Source organism: Clarias gariepinus, chromosome 21 (assembly GCF_024256425.1).
Source record: "Clarias gariepinus isolate MV-2021 ecotype Netherlands chromosome 21, CGAR_prim_01v2, whole genome shotgun sequence".
Classification (NCBI taxonomy): Eukaryota; Metazoa; Chordata; class Actinopteri; order Siluriformes; family Clariidae; genus Clarias; species Clarias gariepinus.
In genome coordinates this window covers 24,605,460-24,628,379 of record NC_071120.1, presented here as the reverse complement: position 1 = coordinate 24,628,379, position 22,920 = coordinate 24,605,460, and the positions used below count along the sequence as shown (strand labels likewise).

At 38.3% G+C, this 22,920-nt stretch overlaps 1 protein-coding gene across 1 annotated transcript in view; it reads right to left on the bottom strand.

Moving 5' to 3' along the window:
- nf2a (NF2, moesin-ezrin-radixin like (MERLIN) tumor suppressor a) overlaps nucleotides 1–22,044 on the bottom strand; it is a 49,386-nt gene extending 27,342 nt beyond the window's left edge. Inside the window, exons 1-6 of the mRNA XM_053481077.1 lie at nucleotides 21,310–22,044; nucleotides 10,864–10,989; nucleotides 10,626–10,748; nucleotides 5,600–5,683; nucleotides 2,232–2,300; nucleotides 697–779 (exon numbers count right to left, since the gene is read on the bottom strand). Of these exons, the coding sequence (XP_053337052.1) occupies nucleotides 697–779; nucleotides 2,232–2,300; nucleotides 5,600–5,683; nucleotides 10,626–10,748; nucleotides 10,864–10,989; nucleotides 21,310–21,423 (599 nt within the window). The 5' untranslated portion in view covers nucleotides 21,424–22,044. The remainder of the gene's footprint in view (nucleotides 1–696; nucleotides 780–2,231; nucleotides 2,301–5,599; nucleotides 5,684–10,625; nucleotides 10,749–10,863; nucleotides 10,990–21,309) is intronic.
- Nucleotides 22,045–22,920: the final 876 nt, after the last annotated feature.

Here is a 22,920-nt window from a genome sequence, read left to right as displayed (position 1 = left end):
AGGTAACATTGCAGGCTTATCAATCTGTGTAAGAGTGTTTCTGTCATTTGGGGCAGGGGTATCTCAGTGGTTAAGGTGTTAGACTGTTGATCAGAAGGTCCCCGGTTTGAGCCCAGCAATTTACAGGGACTTTTGTGCACCTACAGTATGTGGTGCTGAAATCCTGAACATAAAATTTGCGAGTTAACAATAAAATATGAAAAATGCTGTGTTTACTTACTTTTACTAAAAAGATAAAAAAAAAAACACATCAGACATCAGTCGTGATGTCGGCTAGCTATCAGAGTTATGGAAAGGAAGTCAAGAAATCTTTAACGCATGTTCCGGATTAAAGTTGAAATGATGAGAAAACCGTGATTGAAGGCTAGCGAAAAGTGAACGCGGCAGTACTTAAAAAGTCATTAGCGTGTCATTATCTTGACTTTCTTTTGATGTGAAGCCAAGTCCAGCTGTGTCTCTATGTGTGTGCGTGTGTGTGCGCATCTGCGTGTGCGTATGAGCATGTGTGTGTGTGGGTCATTAAAACCTAAACACTGCAGTGTGCCAAAGTAAAGTGTGTAAAACGCCCAAGACAGCCAAACATTTTTTCTCAACTTCTTGAGACAGTGAAGATAATAGTGTCTGAGCTGTGTCCAAGTCTAAAAAGTGTATATAAATGTGTGTGTGTGTGTGTGTGTTTGTGTGTGTGTGTTTTACCTGGTCCTGCCTCGGTGCTCAGCGTAGCATAGTGTGATTCTCTCCTCCCACATCTCAGCAGTCATCTGGTAGAGATTAATCACCTGCACAACACAGAGCCATGAGAAAGAGTGTGTGTGTGAGAGAGAGAGAGAGAGAGAGAGAGAGAGAATTCGCACAGAGTCCACTCACTCACACACACATCCTGGCTCATATACATTTTTATAGATAACAAATAGATAAATAGATAAACAAATAAGTGGATAGATAAAAAAATAAATTTAATATTTAAATGATAACTATATTGGATAAGATTAATATGTTAGAATCATTCAAAAATAACAACAACAACAACAATAATAATAATAATAATAATTATTATTATTATTATTATTATTATTATTATATTAAAATAAATTCTAAATTTATTTCAGAAATTTGTTTAATCAGATTACTTAAATTTGTGTAAAAAAGTAAACTTAATTTGTTATTTTTATTTTTAAAATATTACTAAAAATATTGAAATTATTATTGTTGCTGTTGTTGTTATTCTGTATCCAGCAATAATTTATTGTTTAAACAATTCACGTGAATTTCATTTTAAATTCATGGTAGATCTTCTCATTTAACCAATTTTTAATTTTTTTGTAAAAATTATTTTTTTTAACAACAACAATAACGTAATAATAATAATAATAGAAATAATAATAATAATAATAATAGAAACATCTTTTTTTGAAACCTTTTAAACAGAAAATCAGTTTAATTAAAATATTAACATTTATGTAACAATACTTTAAAAATATTAAATTATATTTAGAAAATCATTAAATAACAAAATAACTTTCATGTGCTCTTTGCACCATTATTATTTGCACTGTTCTCACTTTGTCATAAACTTGCACATTAAATGTTGCACTGCATTTCACTTTTTAGTATGATTAATGTATGTATTTTTATTATTATTATTACTTGTAACTTTTTATTTCATATATATACAGACTGTAGATGTGATTTCACTCTGTATACAGTATTTTAGATAAAGTTGTTAGACACAGGGCAATAAAGAGAGAAAAGAACTGACCAAAATTACTACAGCAATGCTAAAAAAAGGTATATAATTTTGGTCAGTTCTCTTCTGACTATATCTAAGATACAATCTGATTTTATGTTACTGACTGGAATTTTCTTCAGGATAAATACAGTATTTATGTAAATACCTATGTATGTATCTATCTATCTATCTATCTATCTATCTATCTATCTATCTATCTATCTATCTCAAGTTGACAACTGTTGGATAAAACAACTAATACTACAACAAACAACAATAATAATAATGATTTACAATACGGTGATTTTGGTTTGACCAAGTATTTAAATTAATATATATATTTAATCTAAAAAACCTCAAACCTGAAAAAAAATCAGAAGAAACTATCAAAAGATAGATCATTGTTTATATCATTAAAAATTAAATTACACTAAGGCGTAATTTTCTTTTTATTTCATCAGCTTTAAAAAAAGAATATATATATATTATATAAATGACTTACCCTCTTTGGCAGAAGCTCTTCTTGGGCCAGGAAGCCTGGTGTGTGGACATTGGGGTCGTAATCTCCGTACTGAAAATGGAGCATGAAAAAAAAGCAAAGTAGTTTATCAGTTCATCATAAGTATTTCAACATGCACTAGCTCCACATATTCTCTTTTTTTCATCATATTGGTTCTCATCTTCTCTTAGCACCACTCAAAAAAAATTAGAAATTTAATTAAAACTGCCACGGTGTAACCTTTCGATTCGATTAGACTTTCATGACGGATCACAGCAACAGCAAATTGAATGAGCTGGCTAAAATCAGTGACGGACAAGTTGGTGGAGTAGAAACCAAATTGCCTTCCTCCATCTTCATTACCAGTGTCAAACCCATTCCTTTAGGGAGCACGGTTCACATTTAATAGAAACGCTTTAGAAACAGCTGAATGAAGCTTAGAAAGTGTGTAGAAGTGAAGTTCAACTATATAAATAAAGTAGGACTCAGACTGAGAAAAGGAACTGGGAATGTAGCTCCAAGGCAGCTCAAGTTCATGCTGTCTGCCTTACCCATCTAAAGTTTTTTATTACTTAATAAGTAATCTTTCTAATATTTTTTAAATAAAAATAATTATTCAGGTTAAATAAAAAAAATTTTTAATTTACTTTGATAATTGTAAATTTACTAACATACCAAGAACCTAAAGCGATATGGGAAAGGATTCAAGAGGATAGTCAAAAGTACTACTGCTGATATTTTACTTGATATCTGTAGAAACTTTTACAGTTAACTATAAAATTATGTGCAAAATATTTACATTTTCTGTAAATAATATTGCTTACTTTTTTAGAATTTACTTACAAATACTTTTTTTTGTAACTTTTCAAATTAACTTAATTAATTAATTAATTAATTAAGTAATTTTTTTTTTTATATTTAAGTAACCACCATACTCTAGAAGTCACTTATTAATTTAATTAACAAAACTTTTTAGTAACAAACAAATAGACTGGGTACTGTACTATATAGTACTAAAAATAGACTATTGTAACTATAGACGTTTACTTGATAATTAAAGGGTTTCACATGTTGCCTGGGAATATATAGTTATGGGAACATTTTCTATGATACATAATATTTTAAATAACTATTAAATTGAACTTACAGAAAAAAACTGTAAATAAAGTATCATTGGAATCTTTTCCAGTAAGTAGAAATTAATCAATGTGATTCGTAGGAATTTACTTACAGAATCTTTCTAGTAACTATTGGTATTTACTTAATGTAAAATTTTACTATTAACTGTAAGTAAGGTTTTTTTTTTTTTACTTTTTCAGTAACTACTAAGTGATAACTAGAAATGTACTTTTTTTATTAAATACTGTGAAAATATTAAATATAGTAATACTGTTGTAATTATTTCTAGTAATTGGACAATAATAACTGTGATATCTGGGAACTTACAGATTGTTTTTTACAGTAACTATCGAAATTTACATAAAATCTTTTCTGTAACATTGAATATTATAATTGTAATATTGAACAATCCTAAATTAGAATTATTTCATTTGATATTACTGTTGCTGTGAAAAGTATGGTCATTTGTACAGATAATATTTTTATTTAATTTTAAATCCAGAAGCAGACCACAGAATTGAAGATAACGCTAGCCAGGACGGCATTGAGCTTGTAAAATACAGATGTCTTGCCTTTATCTCGATCCTCCCTTCTTATTTCTCAACCTCTATCTTCTGTTTGCCCTCCATCCACCTCTCTGTCGTTCCAAGCCTGCTGTCTCAATCCTCTCTGCCCACTATTAGTCTACTATCACCTAGATGGACTGCTGTGTCTGTGCTGTTTACTTCTCTCTAAATGGGTAAACGAACCAAAAGGCTCTAATACATCAGCAGTTACAATCCTTCCTGCTGATAAATTAATGCTCGGTCTCAAAGAACCCATCATTTCCTAGAACTACCCAGAACGTCATGGTTCTTTTCTTTACTCAACCTTTCTAACCACCTTTCTGTTCCCTCGAGTCCACAAATTGCTTTAAGAGAAATTTAAAACCGCAAGCAGTGGTGCAGCTCGAAAAAAGACTGTGTAGGTTCTTCCGACAGGAATGAGAAAGTGATAAAAAAAAAAAAAGAAAAAGAGAGACATGGTTGCAGAGGTTGCTTGATTGAAGACTTAAGCAACACCACATCTCTGGGAGAGAAAGAGCTGCAAATTGGCAGCGAGAGGTAACGCGTATCACACTCGGCCGAGGCTCTGAGATAAAGAGCACGGAAAGCCCTTCAGCCATCAATCAGCCAGTCATTTTCTGAGGAAAAAGTAGTTTGTGTCCAGGCCGAACGCCGGAGAGGAGTTATGGGACCTGTGGAAAGACGTGAGCGGGCGTCAAGTCCATGTGACAGCAGGAGACAGGGACAGATCTACGACCCCAATTATTTGGTCTTATTTTGTGTTGCCAGGTGACCTGCGATGTAAAGCAACCATGCTTCACCCGGTTGCTTTCATTACCAGAGTGCCACAATGTCAGAGCTGGAAAAAGAGAGGACTGATAACTCAAACGTATTCAGTAACTCGAAACTCCTATTTTTTTCTGTTTCTGCTCTCACCTACAGTACTCCACGACTAGAGATCGTCATAAATCATTTCTCATTTTGCCAGACCCCGCCGGCAGCCTAAACGGATTTGGTGTGAATCCACGAGTTCCAATGGACCCACTGGAGGTTCGAGTTCTGACTGTTGGACAGGAATATAAGGGTAACACTGGGCAAAGACAGCAAAATAAATCAATGCTGCGTTCTTTACACAGGTACCACAGACACGATCAGAGGCAGACGCTGGTATTTTACCGGGATATAAATAATATGGATTGCACTCAGAGAACAACAGAGACAGAAAGAGAGAGAGGGGAAAAAAGCAGACATTCAGCGAGGGACAAAAGGGAGAGAGCACAAGAGAGGGAGAGAGAAAAAACAAACACACATTCAGAGAGGGATAGAGAGAAAGGGAAAGAGAGAGAGAGTGAGACAAAGAGAAAAAGACTGAAGGACAGACAGAAGGAAGGAGAGAGACAGGGTCACACAAAAAAAGAAAGAGAAAAAGAAAGAAAGAGAAGGCCAAACAATGCAATACAAAGAGAGATACAATAGAACAATAGAGACAGAAACACGTCTCAGATACAAGGATAGAGAGAGAGAGGTCTGAGAAAAATTGTGAGAAAGAGAGATGAGAGAGGATATTAGACACAGAGAAAAAAAGACAGTAAGGAAAACAGAGATATAGAGTAAGAGAGTAAAGAAAAACACAGAGACAGACAGAGAAAGAAATAGAGACCAAGGAAGAGACAAAAGCATAAAAGAGTGAAAGACAGAGAGACAGACCTTTGCTTGGACGGCATATGAGGCGAGTAGCACTGAGGCTTCAGGAGGACAGTACACCTGCTCTTCCAGAATCATCATCTTCACCTGTAATAATCACAATCAACACAGCAGCTGATTATGGAAATTAATGAATTAATTAACAAATAAATCATGTGTCTGTTGCTTTGGGACGAAGCCTGCTGATAAACTCTATTGGTTACCTGAAATCTAGATAATCAATAAGATTAATTACAGAATTAAAACAAAATGATTTCATTCAGACCTGACTTGAATTAGACCTACTCTTATATATACCTACCCTATTCAATATGATTAAATTTGGACCACATGTGATATGATTAATTTCAGACCTGATCAGATTAAATTAAATGCAGCCCCAATTCGATACCATTTAGTTTAGACTCGATCCAAAGCAATTTAGGTTAGACCCAATCATCCAATGTGATTCAATTTAGACCCAATCATCCAATGTACTATAATTTAATTTAGACTCTATCATCCTATGCGATTCAATTTAGACTCAATCATCGAATCTGATTCAATTTAGACCCAATCCACAAATCTGATTCAATTTAGACCTAATCATCCAATGTACTGTAATTCAATTTAGACGCAATCATCCAATCTGATTCAATTTAGACCCAATCCACCAATCTGATTAAATTTAGACCCAATTATCCAATCTGATTCAATTTAGACCCAATCATCCAATGTGATTCAGTTTAGACCCAATCATCCAATCTGATTCAATTTAGACCCAATCATCCAATGTGATTCAGTTTAGACCCAATCATCCAATGTAATTGTTAAGACCAAATCATCTAATGTGATTCAGTTTAGACCCAATCATTTAATCTGATTCAGTTTAGACCCAAGCATTCAATCTGATTCAATTTAGACCCAATCTCACCAGTCTGATTCAATTTAGACCCAATCTCACCAATCTGATTCAATTTGAACCCAATCTCACCAATCTGATTCAATTTGGACCCAATCATCAAATGTGATTCAAATTATACTTAATCATCCAATGCGATTCCATTTAGACCCAATCAAAAGTGATTTGATTTAGCCCAGAACCGATATGAATTAATAAAGCCCCAATATAAAGCTAATACACAACTGTTTAGATGAGTGATAGAGCTAACTTCTTTTGGTGGACATTCCAAACATTAAATGCTATAATAAAGTGTAATGTATCATTATTTTAAACATCTTGTCTACGCACACTACACACAAACTTATTTTCTTTAAAACAAATTCAACAGTCCAGGGAGGGGGCACTGATTTTGGATGAAGGTATTAGTTAGTAATTATTATGAGGTATCAGGGGCTTTTATTTCCAGTTTCCCTTTTTTACTGTTACATTTGTTGTTGCAAATTCTTTTAATTTAAATCCCTTTTTCCTTGACATCTGTACTACCTAATAAATTATAAAAACAAATGTGGAAATCACTGAAGCAGTCAAGGGGCAAGAAATGACAACAAGATCTGAACAACAAATCAAACTAATGAAACTGCAGGGACGTCCCAGAAGTCTGCGCAGTGCACGAGTCCAAGTTTTTAGTGCCAAAGTTGTGTCATATACTACATAGGGCTTTGCCAAAAAGAGCTATAGCTCTTAAAGCAGCCACATGAGAGCAGCTGCACGTCCTGGCTGGAACTGTTTCACATCAACAAGCCGCTGATCGGTATAAGGGGCAGAAGATCTGCGCCAGCGAAGTAGGTGCCAAGGTTCATATTAACCAGCTGGAGCACTATTTCTGTACCAAGTGAAAAATAGAAAAAAAATTATAATCTCGCCCCAACTCAATGTTTATTTGGTTAAGTTCACCGGGTGAAACGATTTGACTGAAGTAGATCTGATTTAATGGACTGGGTCTGTTGCGGTATGATGCCGTGCTCATCTCAGATAGATTACCCGAGGTACCAAATATTTAGCAATAGGACTGTCAAAGAGATGTTTGCGTTGCCAGGGAGACGGTGCTGTCAATCATTGCATCGTCTCACGGGACGTCCCTTAGAGATCTGATCAGGCTGATATGGGTTTTCTAGCTTTTAACCATGCATCACTTGGTTTGGCAAAATTATATTTTATGAATTATATAACAGACAGTATTTGTCTATACAGGTACAAACAGTGTATAATAATGTGCAAGACAGTACTTTAAATTGTGATCTTTTCCCGAACTAGCCATACATTATACAGGTATGATCGCAAAACCCTGTGTTGTCTATTTGCTTAATACCTTAAAGTACATAAAAAAATGAATAAATATGAATTCTTAAATATTATGGCAGCACTGTAGCTTTGTGGATAGCACTATTGCATCTCCAGGGTCCTTATGTTCTTTTGCTCTAGCACATAAATAAATAGAGGACTTCTACTTGCGTAATATTTGCCCTAATATTTCTATACTTTTTCCTCAAGTACAGGATTTGTGTACTTTTGCCCACTGTCAAGCTCCGGAATGTAAACCAAACACAAAATTAGTGAGCTATAAAGCACTGGAACACTCTCTATAATAGACTCTAATCATAATGCCCTTTCCTCGATTCATTAGCATCACTCTGGAATTCATTCTCCTTCCGTATGCATTATCGTCCTGAACCTTAAAGGACATTTTTAACCTGTAATTTTACAGAGCAGATACTTTGGGTAAAGTTTCTTCAAGTGTGAAGTCCTGGAGTGCATGATTTCGGGTTCTTAACCAACACATAAATCTCCAGGGGAGGCTTTCAGATATGATGAAAAAAAAAGTGAATTAGACATGATGAGGGTGTGTTGTTAGAGGAAAACAGTCAATGATAGTTAGGTGTGATTATTTTCCCCACAGCAGTACACCTTTCCTTCTATAAAATCAATCAAATTGATCAGTCTGATGAAATAATTTTTATAGTTCAAAGGTTTCCTGAGATCAAAGAAGCTGAACAACACTGATTAATTTTAAGGTTTTTAAAACTGATAAGCATTGAAAAAAAAAAAAAGATAAATAAATAATAAAAGACCCGTACATCAGAAACCCCCTACATAGCTTAAGCAACGTAATACGTTTTAATTCCCTGAGAACTTGATGATAAAAATGGAGCCACATCTTTTCCTTTCATCTCTAAAAGTCTCTCGGAGTCGGCGCTGCACTTTGCCGAGGTTATCGGGACGGCGGAGGGCACGCGTTTTCGCGAGGAAAGACAAGGGCTTAGACAGGTGAGAGAAGAAAAGAGGACGAACATGAGCTGCCTGATCGTAAAGTTAGCCGTAAAGCCTGAGAGATTTCAGCTGGCAAAGCAAACAAAGAGGAAATCTGTCACTTCAGATAAGATAAGAAATAAAAAAAAGAAAAGAAAAAGCCTGAGGAGTTCAAGGCTGCTGTCAGGAAGTTTTCTCGACTGTCCTGTCAGAAGTGAAATCTGACGTGGTCTTTGGGTATCGTAGCTCATCTGCCTTGAGGTCTGACGTGTTGTGTGCTCTGACGTGCTTTTCTGTTTGCCACGGTTGAAAAGAGTGATTATTTTGCATCACCGTTGTTTTCCTCTCCAGGCGTTCTCCTCTGACGTCTCTCGTCCTCGCTCGTCTCACCGTCCAGTCTACTCAGAACCCAGTTCTTCAATGCGTGACTCAACTTCCTGTTGAGCTAAACTGTCATCCTGATCTGAAGTCATTCATCATGAGGAAAATTCATACACTCCACTGGTCCAAGAATCACTCCAAGGGAATATCATCCATTCTTTTAGGAACCTCTGTAGACCAACTAGGGACCGTGGAGGCCGATGGTGACTGTTGTATTTATTCCCATTTTGTACGATCATAATAGAGCCAGAGGCAACTTTGTCAGCACTCATACACTACAGGCAATTTGGGAACACCAATAATCCTAATTTGCATGCCTTTGGACTGTAAGAGAAAACCGGAGTACCTGGAGGAAACCCACCGAGCACGGGGGGAACACGTAAACTCCATGCACACAGACCCTGAGGTGGGAATCGAACCCAGGACTTGGAGGAGTGAGCCGACAGTGTTAACTACTAAGCCACCGTTAAAAAAATATATATAAAAAAAAAAAAAAAAAAACAGAGCAGTGTTTCACAAATATTTATTATTTCAAGAATTATATATCATCGGAGATATGGGAAAGATAATGTCAATTTAGACCCAATCCAAAGTGATTCAATCGATAAAATTTAAACCCAATCCAACGTGATTTAAACGATGAAATTTAGACCCAATCCAACGTGATTTAAACGATGAAATTTAGACCCAATCCAACGTGATTCAATCGATAAAATTTAGACCCAATCCAACGGATTTAAAAGATAAAATCGCTTAATCCCATGGGTCTAAATTAAATTACTTTTCCTTATAATTAATTTCAGACCCAATTCAATATGACTGAATTTAATAAGAGAATAATTGTAATTTAAAAAAAAAAAGTCGTCAAATTCCATCATGGTACGCTTAGTATCTAAGATCATGAGGAAAAAAAATTAGCGCTTTTTTAAAAAAATTTTTTTTTATTGTAATTCAACTCTATAGAGTTGATAAAAAATGAATAAATTGTCACAATTCATAAATAAGACGAACCCGAGACTTTGACAAAAACGTCAATAAAAATCTGATTCTCCCTGGAACATTGGATAAAGCTTATTAATTAGTTAATAGTCATTTAGGATTGTGCTACACATTCGACTCCCAATTTGTGCCTCGTGCTCCTGGGATATGCCCCGGATCCACTCCCACCCTTACAAGCATTTAGTGTTTACTGCAGATGAACAAATGAATAAATAAGTTCTAAATGCAAACAGCGTTCCTTCTACCCTCTTAACAATCACAGTTCCACTAAACAGAGACACAAATCCTCTCAGCAAGCCGTCTCTACCCTGAGGACCCCTTTTTCTTTTTTCCCTCCATGACAAACTAACCTGTAATCAGCATCATTTAAACCGTTTTAGTTTGAAATTGCGCTTACAGCTGAGGCTATAATGTTCTCACTTCTCTATTCTCAGCTCTGTGGTTTAGTGCTGCGCTCACCTGCAGAAAGAAGAGGTGCTGCGTGATGTCTTGGACGAGCTCGTCCTCCGCGTTTTCAGGGTAAAACTTTGCCAGGAAGTTCAACACAATGGGCTGCTCTTTAGGAACTTCCTGGTCCAAAACCTGCCACGAAATCATTCAAGGTTTAAACAGAAAATAACAGTACCAACCAAACAAATAAATAAATTACCATGTTTTAGATAAAGTTGCTCCGTTTATAAATTGAATAATTTTTTACCCTCCTTTCCATCTTGAGCCATGCCACCGTGTCTTTGACTTTGTACTGCAGGCCGAAGAACCATGTCTCACGGAGTCCCAGCGTTCTGCAAACCAGCTCAAACAGGTCCTTCCCTTTCCACTTTACCTGAGGACAGAATACAGGCTTTTTCTAACACAATGTTTTTTTGGAGAATGAAATCAAGAGCATTTTATGAAAAGACTGATTGAAGACTATTGGAAAATTCTTTTTTTTTTTTTTTTGGACAACAGAATTGAGGACACTTTATTGGAGAACGTTTTCTCAAAAGCGAGATTTTATTAAAAGGACAGAATGGAGACAATTTCATTTGAGAATGTTTTGGAGGACATTTCTGGAGAATGGAACGGAGGCTATTTTGTTGAAGCACTTTTCTTGAGGAACAGAACAAAGAACATTTTTTTGTTGGAACAAAGATGATTATATTGGTGAACAAAAAGGAGACTATTTAATTGGAGAAGAAAACTGAGAACATTTTACTGGATAACAAAATGGAGATGAAATTACTGGAAAACATTTTCAGAAAACAGAACAGAGACCTTTTTTACTTTTCTTTTAAAGATCAGAAGCAAAAACATTTTATTGTAGGATTTTTTTTTTCTTTTTCTTTTTTTAACCTCAAAGAAAACAAATAGTAAACCATTTTATTGGAGAACAGAACGGAGACCAATTTCCTGGAGAACGTTTTTAGAGAACATTTTTTTTTTGGAGAAAAGAAGAGAGACCATCATATTGAAACATAAAGGAGAAAACGTTGCATTTGAGAATAGAATAGAGACATTTTAGTGAAGAGTGTTTTTTTTTTTTTAAAGCTCAAAAAGAGGACCATTTTATTAAAGGACAAAACAGACCATTTTACTGGAGAACTAATCAAAAATAATCAAGACTATTTTTCTCTTTCTCCGTTTTGGATTTATTTTTTTTTTTTAATGTTTCGTGTTTTTCTGCTAGCTCGTCTTTGCTCATACCTCACACTCTGTATCTACTGAACACTTTCACTGTTAATACCAGCCTCATTTCAGCCCTTTCTCCAGCATTGTTTATTTTATTATTTTCTGGTTAAAAGTGTCCGTGAGCTGTTTTTCCTGCTTTGTGAGCTCGAGTCTGTTTAAGGTTCACATGCCTTAAATCAGGCTTAACACAGTAAATGTGTGTTGACAGTTTTATGTCATTAACCTGCCTAACGAGGCATGTTTAAATAAATTACGGGGGATCATATTTTGAGCTCGTCATTAAAGACAACTGAGATGTCCATAGGAGAACACTGTTAAGCAAATATGGAAATTGTAAAAACAAGGATTCAAGCTGAATATTTTCTAGAAACCAAGCTAACTTTTGCACTCGACTGTGCCTGGATTTATATGAATAATTCAAGTAGGAGTTTGTCTGAAATTAAATATGTATTAAACAACAGGATACTTCAACTTGTTCGCAAAAACGCAGACTGCTTTCTCAGCACAATGAAACTCTTTCCACTGACTCAGGCAGAGAGAGACGGGAAACACCAGGCCATCAGGCCATATGGCTACAGGGGTAAATGAGCTGCTTACTCATTTACTGAAACTGTTATTAGTATAAATTACGCGGCTTCAGGAGAGCAAACCCACACATGCCAAGGAAATCAAATCGAATCCCAGAAGCTGCCTGCAGACGTCTGTACATAATAAAAATAACGAGCGGCCATGATGTATTAACACCAGCTAACGAGATCCTATCCTATGTAATGCAAGGTAGCTAAACCAGCTAACCGCCACTGGCAGAGCTGGCGACTGACAATTACTCACACATCCAATAGCTTTTATAAAATGCAGAAGCACCTGATCCAGCAGCGGCCTTTTATTTTATAAAATATTTTTTGCTTAATGTCATAGTCCAAGAAATGCCGTATCCAAAAAAAATTAACTAAACAAATGTCAAGAATGTGGACTCAAGGATGATCTGCTAGTTGCTCAAATAAACACTAAACTTGTTTGGGTACATTCCGGAAGATTCCTGCATCAACACATCGTGAGATCATGTTATTTGGTGTGGCGGCATTTCGTGTGTTTACATACGACACGTTAGTCAAACCTGGACAAACAGAAGGCGACCGAAAAGTGTCCAGGGAAATTATAACAAAATATCTAAAAGTTTTTTCACACTATGTAAATATTATACACACACACACACACACACACACACACATATACATATACAAATAAAAAATCCAAATAACTTTACAGATCTTCATTGTAAAGGGTTTAAACAATGTTTTCCATGCATGTTCAATTAACCATAATCAATTAATTAACATGCACCTGTGGAATGGTCGTTAAGACCTTAACAGCTTACAGAAAGTAGCATTTAAGGTCACAGTTCTAAAAAACTCCATTCGCCGTGTTTGGAGGAAGAAGAATGATGAGTATCATCCCAATAATACCATACCTACAGTGAAGCATGGGGCTGGAAGCACAGAGAACAGGACGACTGCACTGTATTAAGGTGACAATATGTATTGTGACATATTGGGCGAAACCTCCTTCCCTCAGTCAGATCATTAAAGATGGGTCGTGGCTGGGTCTTCCAACATATGTGCAGAATAACAGAATACACATTGTTATGAGAGTTAAAAACTCATTTATAGTTATACGTCGATGTTCAAGGATCAGGCGTTGTACTCGCTGAATGTTTACATGAACAACTGCAGTGGACTCTGAGCCACCTCGTCCTCGAGCGTCATTTACAGACGTGCGGCCTTTTTGTTTAAATCTTTTACCGCGAATACTTTAAGTCGCATCACCAGACTGTGCTCGAAATTTTTTGTAAATATCATTTGGTTTAAGGTAAGAAATTTCATCACAGGTCGTCACAGTTGGCTTTAACGACCCCTAATATTTTTATTTTTTTGGCTGCACAAGAACTTTAACACACCCTGTTAAATAAGACATCAGAACTTTAGCAAGCTCCTGAATTAATGAAGAAGGGGCGGGGCTTAATGCGGACATTAGTGTGGATGGAATCATTTGCAGTTTGACTTGTAAGTGATAACGAAGTAAAGATCCTGCGTGAAGGCAAGTGAAACACCACCTTTACCCTCGACGTCATAAAAAAATTATTTTTGCAGTGTCAGGTTCTACTCAAGGTGTGTTTCCATCTGGTCTGATGTTAACGCGCTATTCCGAGTCCTTCCATTTAAGCATGCTCGAGTTTTTCTCCAGGTGCTAATGAACCATGAAGGACACATAAGCTCCTGAGAAGTATTTAAGGAAAATCTAAACTATATGGACATGTGACCTTCACAGCCATAATTGGTTCTGTGTCAAACTGTTGCCGCACTTACAACTGTATGGATTGTCCTTGCTTTACAATTTCCTTTTACCGCAAACTAAAAGGTCCAAATGTGTACATAAAGCAAGTTCCATGAAGGCATCGTGTGTCAAGGTTGGACTAGAAGAACTCGAGTGTCTCTTATAAAGCCCTGAACTCAATTGAAAAGACTTCCCAGAAGCGTGGAGGATAAAACATGAGGAAAGAGGAACTAAATGTACAATGGGATGATTAACAGACAAATGTTTGAATGTGATGGTCAGATAGAAACACACTTTCAACCATAGTTAGTACTTTATCCTGATCCTGACAATTAGATCCGATTTATTGCTAGAAAGCAATAATCAATAGAATTTCCAAAGAGATCACAAAGTATAATTGTACAAAACCCGTTAATGTAGAAGGTATAAATACGACTTTGCAACTCACAGGTGAGCTGTGTGTGCACATCAACAATGTACTGATATTAAATATAAATTTTTACAATAATTATCCAATGCTTTATCGAAATTATGTCATTATTTTTATTTATTAAGATGTCTAGAAAATTGCTACATTTAAAAATGTATAATTCAGAATCCATTCAGGCTTTTTTATTTCATTAAACCATCTAAAATTAACAGCTTTTTGACAGCTTTTAATGTAAATAAATACAAACTGTGCTTAGTTGAAGCTTAATTGGATAGTTTTTAAATCTTACAGTTTTCAAATCTGATTGATCAAAAAAAAAAAAAAAAAAAAGTTGATTATTTTCCCATAACAGCAGTTTAGAAAATAGCGCTTGTTCGAATTTGTAGAGGACAATATTTAGTGAGTTTACAATGATTAGAATTGGTCGTTTTTATTGATGTAAAAAATTTTGGTTCTATATCAGCCCATTTTTAGTAAAGTCTCTGAAATGTATAAAAGAAACAAAAAAATTATAAATAAATACAATCTAGGCCAAATGATATAAAAAGTGTTAATCAATTCTGAAACAAACACAGATTCATCAGTCGACTGGAATGAGAATATCTCCTGAGGATGCACACGGTTTGTTTTTTATTTTAAGCCGTGGTGTATTATTAAGCAACTTGCCAATTTTAACTGGTTTAGAAGTTTCAGAAGTTTAATTAAATAACTTAGTGTGGCTCGATCCTAAATCATAGTCTGACCCAACCAAACCGATAAAATGAACCAATAATCGGTTAATCAGCGTAATCAATTTACATTATTCAGGGTTAATCTAACGCTTTGGGAAACGTAGTTGTAGAAAAAAATCATCAGTGGTCAAGGTGGAGAGAGTGATTCCGCTGTTTTACTGTTCTTGATTAGTTTTCTCTACCAGAACATCCTGAGGTGTTTAATTCCTGAAAATTCCTGTTTAAGTCTGACGAGTGGACTGCAGGAAAAACGATGAAAACTATTGTTATCAGGAACGGGAAACTTTTTCTAAACTTTTAAGTTTAAAATTGTAAAAAATTCGCAGAGAAATGTAATATCGAATTTAAGATATTTATAAAACCGTGATACTAATAGAATCACAATTTTTATCGAATCAGCATAGAGGTATCATGATAATACAGTATCTGGAGGTGATTCCCGTCCCTACTACACGCAAACTTGCACACAATAGTGAAAAAAAAAAATAATTTTGCCCATCCAGGGGCGTACAGTGTTGCTGATGCTGGCTGTAATTAAAACCCCATTACACTCCTACAGCAGCTTCTCTAAACAAACATTTCCTGCACAGCTCTGGATTCACGTCGGGGAAAACATGACACACACACACACACACACACACACACACACACACACACACACACACACACACACTGTCCAGAAGACTCGTATATTCTCTCTGGTTTCAGGGCAGAGCTCTATTCCACTCCACTCTCCACGCTCCATGTGATCGTCTTAATCACGGCCCTGCGGTCGCTCCGAGCTCAGCAGATGTTTCCATCATCCTGGAACGGCAAAAAACATTCCGACACGGCCTCGGGTCCAAACCCGGTGTGAAAAATATAGATTACGGAGGAGGATGTGTAAATTTGATAAATGCAGTCATGTTCTGGCTCGTAACCAAACTGATGATAAACATCAAACTGCAACGCGCATATGGAGAGGAGAGCGAAACAGAGGGAGGATCATGTGTGAAGACATGCTGCCACCTAGTGGTGCAGTTCAGGACCTGCAGCGGACACTGCAGGTTTATTTTTCATAATCGTTCACTGTTCTGTCGTGAGGAGTCGGTGAGGGGGAGACTGCAGACGAGGAGTGAGATCAGCTGGGCACGGAGCGGGAATACACCTCACACACACACACACACCTCACACACACACACACACACACACCTCACACACACACTCACACCTCTCACACACACACCTCACACCTCTCACACACACACCTCTCACACACACACCTCTCACACACACACCTCTCACACACACACCTCTCACACACACACCTCACACACACACCTCTCACACACACACCCTCACACACACCTCACCTCACACACACCTCACCTCACACACACCTCACACACACACACACCACACACACCTCACACACACACTCACACCTCTCACACACACACCTCACACCTCTCACACACACACCTCACACACACACCTCACACACACACCCTCACACACACACCCTCACACACACACACCCTCACACACACCTCACCTCACACACACCTCACCTCACACACACCACACCTCACACACACCTCACCTCACACACACCTCACCTCACACACACCTCACCTCACACACACCTCACCTCACACACACACACACCCTCACACACACACACACCTCACCTCACACACACACACACCTCACCTCACACACACACCTCACCTCACACACACACACACACACACCTTACACACACCTTACACACACCTTACACACACCTTACACACACCTCACACACACACACCTCACACACACACACCTCACACACACACACCTCACACACACACACCTCACACACACACACCTCACACACACACCACACACCTCACACACACACCTCACACCTCACACACACACCTCACACCTCACACACACACCTCACACACACACCTCACACACACACCTCACACACACACACACCTCACACACACACCTCACACACACACACACCTCACACACACACACCTCACACACACACACCTCACACACACACACACCTCACACACACACACACACCTCACACACACACACAGACCTCACACACACACACACACCTTACACACACACCTCACACACACCTTACACACACACCTCACACACACCTCACACACACCTCACACACACACACCTCACACACACCTCACACACACACACCTCACACACACACACCTCACACACACACACCACACACCTCACACACACAACTCACACCTCACACACACACCTCACACACACACCTCACACACACACACACCTCACACACACACACCTCTCACACACACACACACCTCACACACACACACACACACCTCACACACACACACCTCACACACACACACCTCACACACACACACCTTACACACACACACCTTACACACACACACCTCACACACACACACACACACACACACACACCTCACACCTCACACACACACACAGACCTCACACACACACACACACCTTACACACACACCTCACACACACCTTACACACACACCTCACACACACACCTCACACACACACACCTCACACACCCACACCTCACACACCCACACCTCACACCTCACACACACACACACACTCCCTCACACACACACACACTCCCTCACACACACACACACTCCCTCACACACACACACACTCCCTCACACACACACACACTCCCTCACACACACACACTCCCTCACACACACACACACTCCCTCACACACACACACACTCCCTCACACACACACACACTCACTCACACACACACACACTCCCTCACACACACACACACTCCCTCACACACACACACTCCCTCACACACACACACACTCCCTCACACACACACACACCCTCACACACACACACACACTCCCTCACACACACACACACACTCCCTCACACACACACACACTCCCTGACACACACACACACACACTCCCTGACACACACGCACACTCCCTGACACACAGACACACACTCCCTGACACACAGACACACACTCCCTGACACACAGACACACTCCCTCACACACACACACACACACCTCACACTCACTCTCACACACACGCACACACACACCCTCCCACACACACACACCCTCCCACACACACACACCCTCCCTCACACACACACCCTCCCTCACACACACCCTCCCTCACACACACACACACACACCCACCCCCACACACCCTCCCTCACACACACACCCACACACAAACACACCCACACACACACACACACCCTCCCTCACACACACACACCCTCCCTCACACACACATTCACACACACCCTACCTCACACACATTCACACACACATTCACACACACACATACGTACATTCACACACAAACACATTATTAAACATTCTACGGTTTTAATTTCCTTGTTTTTAAACAGCAAACACACACACACACACACACACACACACACACATTTATTCCTTTCCTTTTCAGAGAAACTCTTCCTGCTCACATGTTTAATATATTAGTAATGAGAGAGAGAGAGAGAGAGAGAGAGAGAGAAGAGAGAAGAGCAGAACGAAGGACAGAAGGACAGGTCAGGAGGACAGGGACACGGCCCAGCTCCTCCATCTGTCTCCAAACTCATTCCTGAAACATAAAAGTCGTCACTGAGGATGGTGAACATGCCAAACACATACACTAATACACACACACACACACACACACACGCTCTGGAAGCCTGCGGCGAGGTAACGTGTTGTGTGTAAATAAATAATAAACACAGAACATAAGCGCCTGGTTGTTCCTGTCCCTCAAACACATGGAAATAAAAGTGAGAAGCTTTAGATTATTTGTTTTCGAACACATTAAACAGCACTGCATTTATCGCAATATTATATTTTTCACATGACATTCATATCACAACACAAAGTATTGTTATTTACAGTTACCCGGGAAATGAGTAAAGGTTTAGCAAATTTCACACATTCGTCATTAAATGATGGGTAAATATGTTAACGAGTTGTGATCGAGTTATTATTTATTAGTCACACATTCTTTTCTGGCACCACAATCCCAACCCAATAGTTATGTGAGAAATTAATCAAGCCCAAATAGTTAAAAGAAACTGAATAATAATAATAATAATAATAATAATAATAATAATAATAACAGTAACAATGATGTAATGGATCAGATCTCTCTATGCGATTTGCCACTCATATGAACTGCAGATTAATTTCTTAGTTAAATTTTTATGTTTTCCTCGCTCGCTCAAAAAACATGCTCATGTTCTCAGGTAAAGCTCATCCGAAATAAAAATAAGATCAGTTCAAGAACTCATAGTGTAGTTAGGTTAACATGCAAGCACATTCTTTCACTAAAATCAGCCTAATTTTAAACACAAATTGGTCAAATCTGAGCCGCAAAACCGAATGACATTAAAAGAAGACGAAGTTTAAAGAAGTACGGTGATGAGAATCTTAGCAGCAGTAAAACATCCCCCATACAGTCCTGACCTCGCTGCAAGCCATTTCTACAAGTTTGGGCCATTAAAGGAGTTCCTGGGAGGCCGGTGTGTCAGACGTAAAGCAGACTATCCGATCATGGCTCCAATGTAATGGTTGTTACATTTCTGGAACGTCAAAACCATTTTCTTCTTAATAATATTTGAATGAGAAAGAAAGACAGAAAGAAAAGAAGAAAGAAAGAAAGAAAGAAAGAAAGAAGAAACAACCTGGGATTTTGATGATTCGTTACACCGTTAAATTAGTTAGCTAAAACTGTGCTCTTGTATGATACAACGTTTAGGATGGAAAGAAACGCAAATATGTAAGTATTGCGCATCACTTAAAAAAAAACACAAGTCCACCTTCTTGTATTGTATTGTGCAAAAAAAACTTTATCATTTGTTAATAATCAGTTAAATCCTTAACAGCAATTAATCAATTAAAGATCCATCATTAACATTACGGACACGGGACCATGCGATTCGATATTCTCACAATACCTACTGTAGTTGCCGATTCGAGCTGTATCACCATTCTGTAGTTTTATAAATAGCCTGAGTTTGGTACAATTCCAAACATCTACAAATGGAAACAAAAAACCTAATATACACTCCTGGGATTTGCATACAAATAGAAAGGAGCGAGTGTGACAAAGTTACCAGAAAAACTCATACTCTCCAGCCAGCTCAGTAAAACCTAACAACTGTTTACTTATAGTTCTGTGCAAAAGTCTTGGGCACATAGAAAAATATTGCATAAGCAAAAAGATGCTTTTGTAGACATTTCTGCATAAAAGAAACTTTTGTAAAGTGTACATTAGGTTTTTTTTGTTTACATCTGAAAACTGGTCTGTCTTGCACTATAAATTTTTTCTCCTGTAATGTTATTTATTTATTAATTTTTAAGTTACATACAGAAATACTGGATGATTTTGTACATAATTATGCAGACATGATAAACTCACTCACCTACTCATCATCTATACCACTTTATTCTGTATTCATAGTCGCGGGAACCTGGAGCCTATCCCAGGAGGCTTAGGGCATGAGGCGGGGTACACCCTGGACAGGGTGCCAATCCATCGCAGGGCACCTAACAGACCCATTCACACACTACGGGTAATTTGGGAACGCCAATTAGCCCAACCTGCATATCTTTGGACTGTGGGAGGAAACCGGAGAACCCAAAGGAAACCCACCAAACACAGGGAGAACATGCAAACTGCATGCACACAGAGACGGGAATCGAGCCTGGTCGGGAATCGAACCCGGACCCTGGAGGTGCATGGTGACAGAGCTAACCACTACTACACCACCGTGCCGCAGACATGATCAACATACATATATAAAACTTTGGGAAACCATGTATCATCATGTACGCGTTTTTTTTTCCGTCTCGTCTTTCTGTTCAAGCCTGTGATAAGGGCTGTACCTACAGGAGCGAGTTCATGCATCTCCATCACCTCCATCTACTCACCTCACAGCCGAACTCCATGTCTGCATCCATGGTCACGATCCTGACTCTGAAGGTCTTGGCTTGTCTCCTCTTCAGGTAACTGAGGCTCTTTCTTAATCCGAGGACACTCGCCATTTTTCGAAAGCTTTTCCTATGACTAGCTGGTCTGATCCAGAACTTTCAGATGCAAAGGCTTTGATATCATCTACCATGAGAGGCATGGGAGGAAAAACTGCATCTTTTCTACAGTGTTTGCTGATTGTACATCTCCTAGGGTTTCTTTTATTATTATAACACAAGCAATAACACTCTACATCATTTGCATATGAAATTTAAAGGTCTCCTTACTTTCAAAAGGTACTCATGCTACATGTTTTATTTAACAACACAATAAAGATTTCTTAAAAGTGGCATTTCTTCTACAAAATAATCACTCTCCAAACCAGATGTTATCAGTCATGTCCATGAAATTCCACTTGTTGTCCCTGATTTCTATAAAGTCCTCCTCCTTTACACACACTGTGTCCCTGTCCACTTGTTGTTGTTGTTGTTGTTGTGTACAGCTTCACTTGTTGCTAGCACCGTTGAATATCCCTACTTAAAAAAGAGAAAACCTACATAATTCACTAATAAACGCAGCGAATTTACTTAACAAAACCACACAAGTGTAATAAGTTAATCTCCCAGCAGTCTACAGTGTAATAATGTGTTTATCTGAGTTCATTATGAGCGCGAGCAGATTCATTTCCTCATGCCATAGACAAGCCGAATGGGCGCGTTCGTGTACATCAACATGGCGCCGCAGTTGCGCACGGTCTCATGCGCGGTACGGTAAAAGGCGCAGGCGCGAATTGCTGGTTGCACTCATGCGCACCAAGATCCCGCTGCTGATGCGCAGTCAAAGGGTAATTCAGCACAAGTACTGTACAATTTATTTTTATTGTTTGTTTTTGTTTGTAAGTAAAGCTTATTTTCGTTAATCAGATCAGTAATCGATTGCTATTTTTTTTAAAGCAAAAAGAGCAGTATTTGTTTAATCAACGTCAAAAACATTGACTCAAATAGTGAAATTGAATGAAATGAGAAAAAAAAAACATTCATAAATATTTTAAATAAAATTCATATCATTAATGACAAATAAACGGATAACTTACTCACTCACTCATCTTCTATACCGCTTTATCCTGTATTCAGGGTCACAGGGACCTGGAGCCTATCCCAGGAGGCTTAGGGCACGAGGCGGGGTACACCCTGGACAGGGTGCCAATCCATCACAGGGCACACACACTCGTTCACACATACACTACGGTCAATTTGGGAACGCTTATAAGCCTAACCTGCATATCTTTGGACTGTGAGAGGAAACCGGAGTACCCAGAGAAAACCCACCAAGCACGGGGAGAACATGCAAACTCCATGCACACAGAGACGGGAATTGAACCCGGACCCTGGAGGTGCAAGGCGACAGTGCTAACCACTACACCACCGTGCCGCCTAAATGGATAACAATAATGATATAAAAAGTTGTGGCTTAGTGGTTAGCAGTGTCACCTTCTTGCAAGTAAAGTATTGACAAAACCCATCAAGCACAATGATGAAACTGGCTCCATAAAAACCATCCTAGTAAAGCAA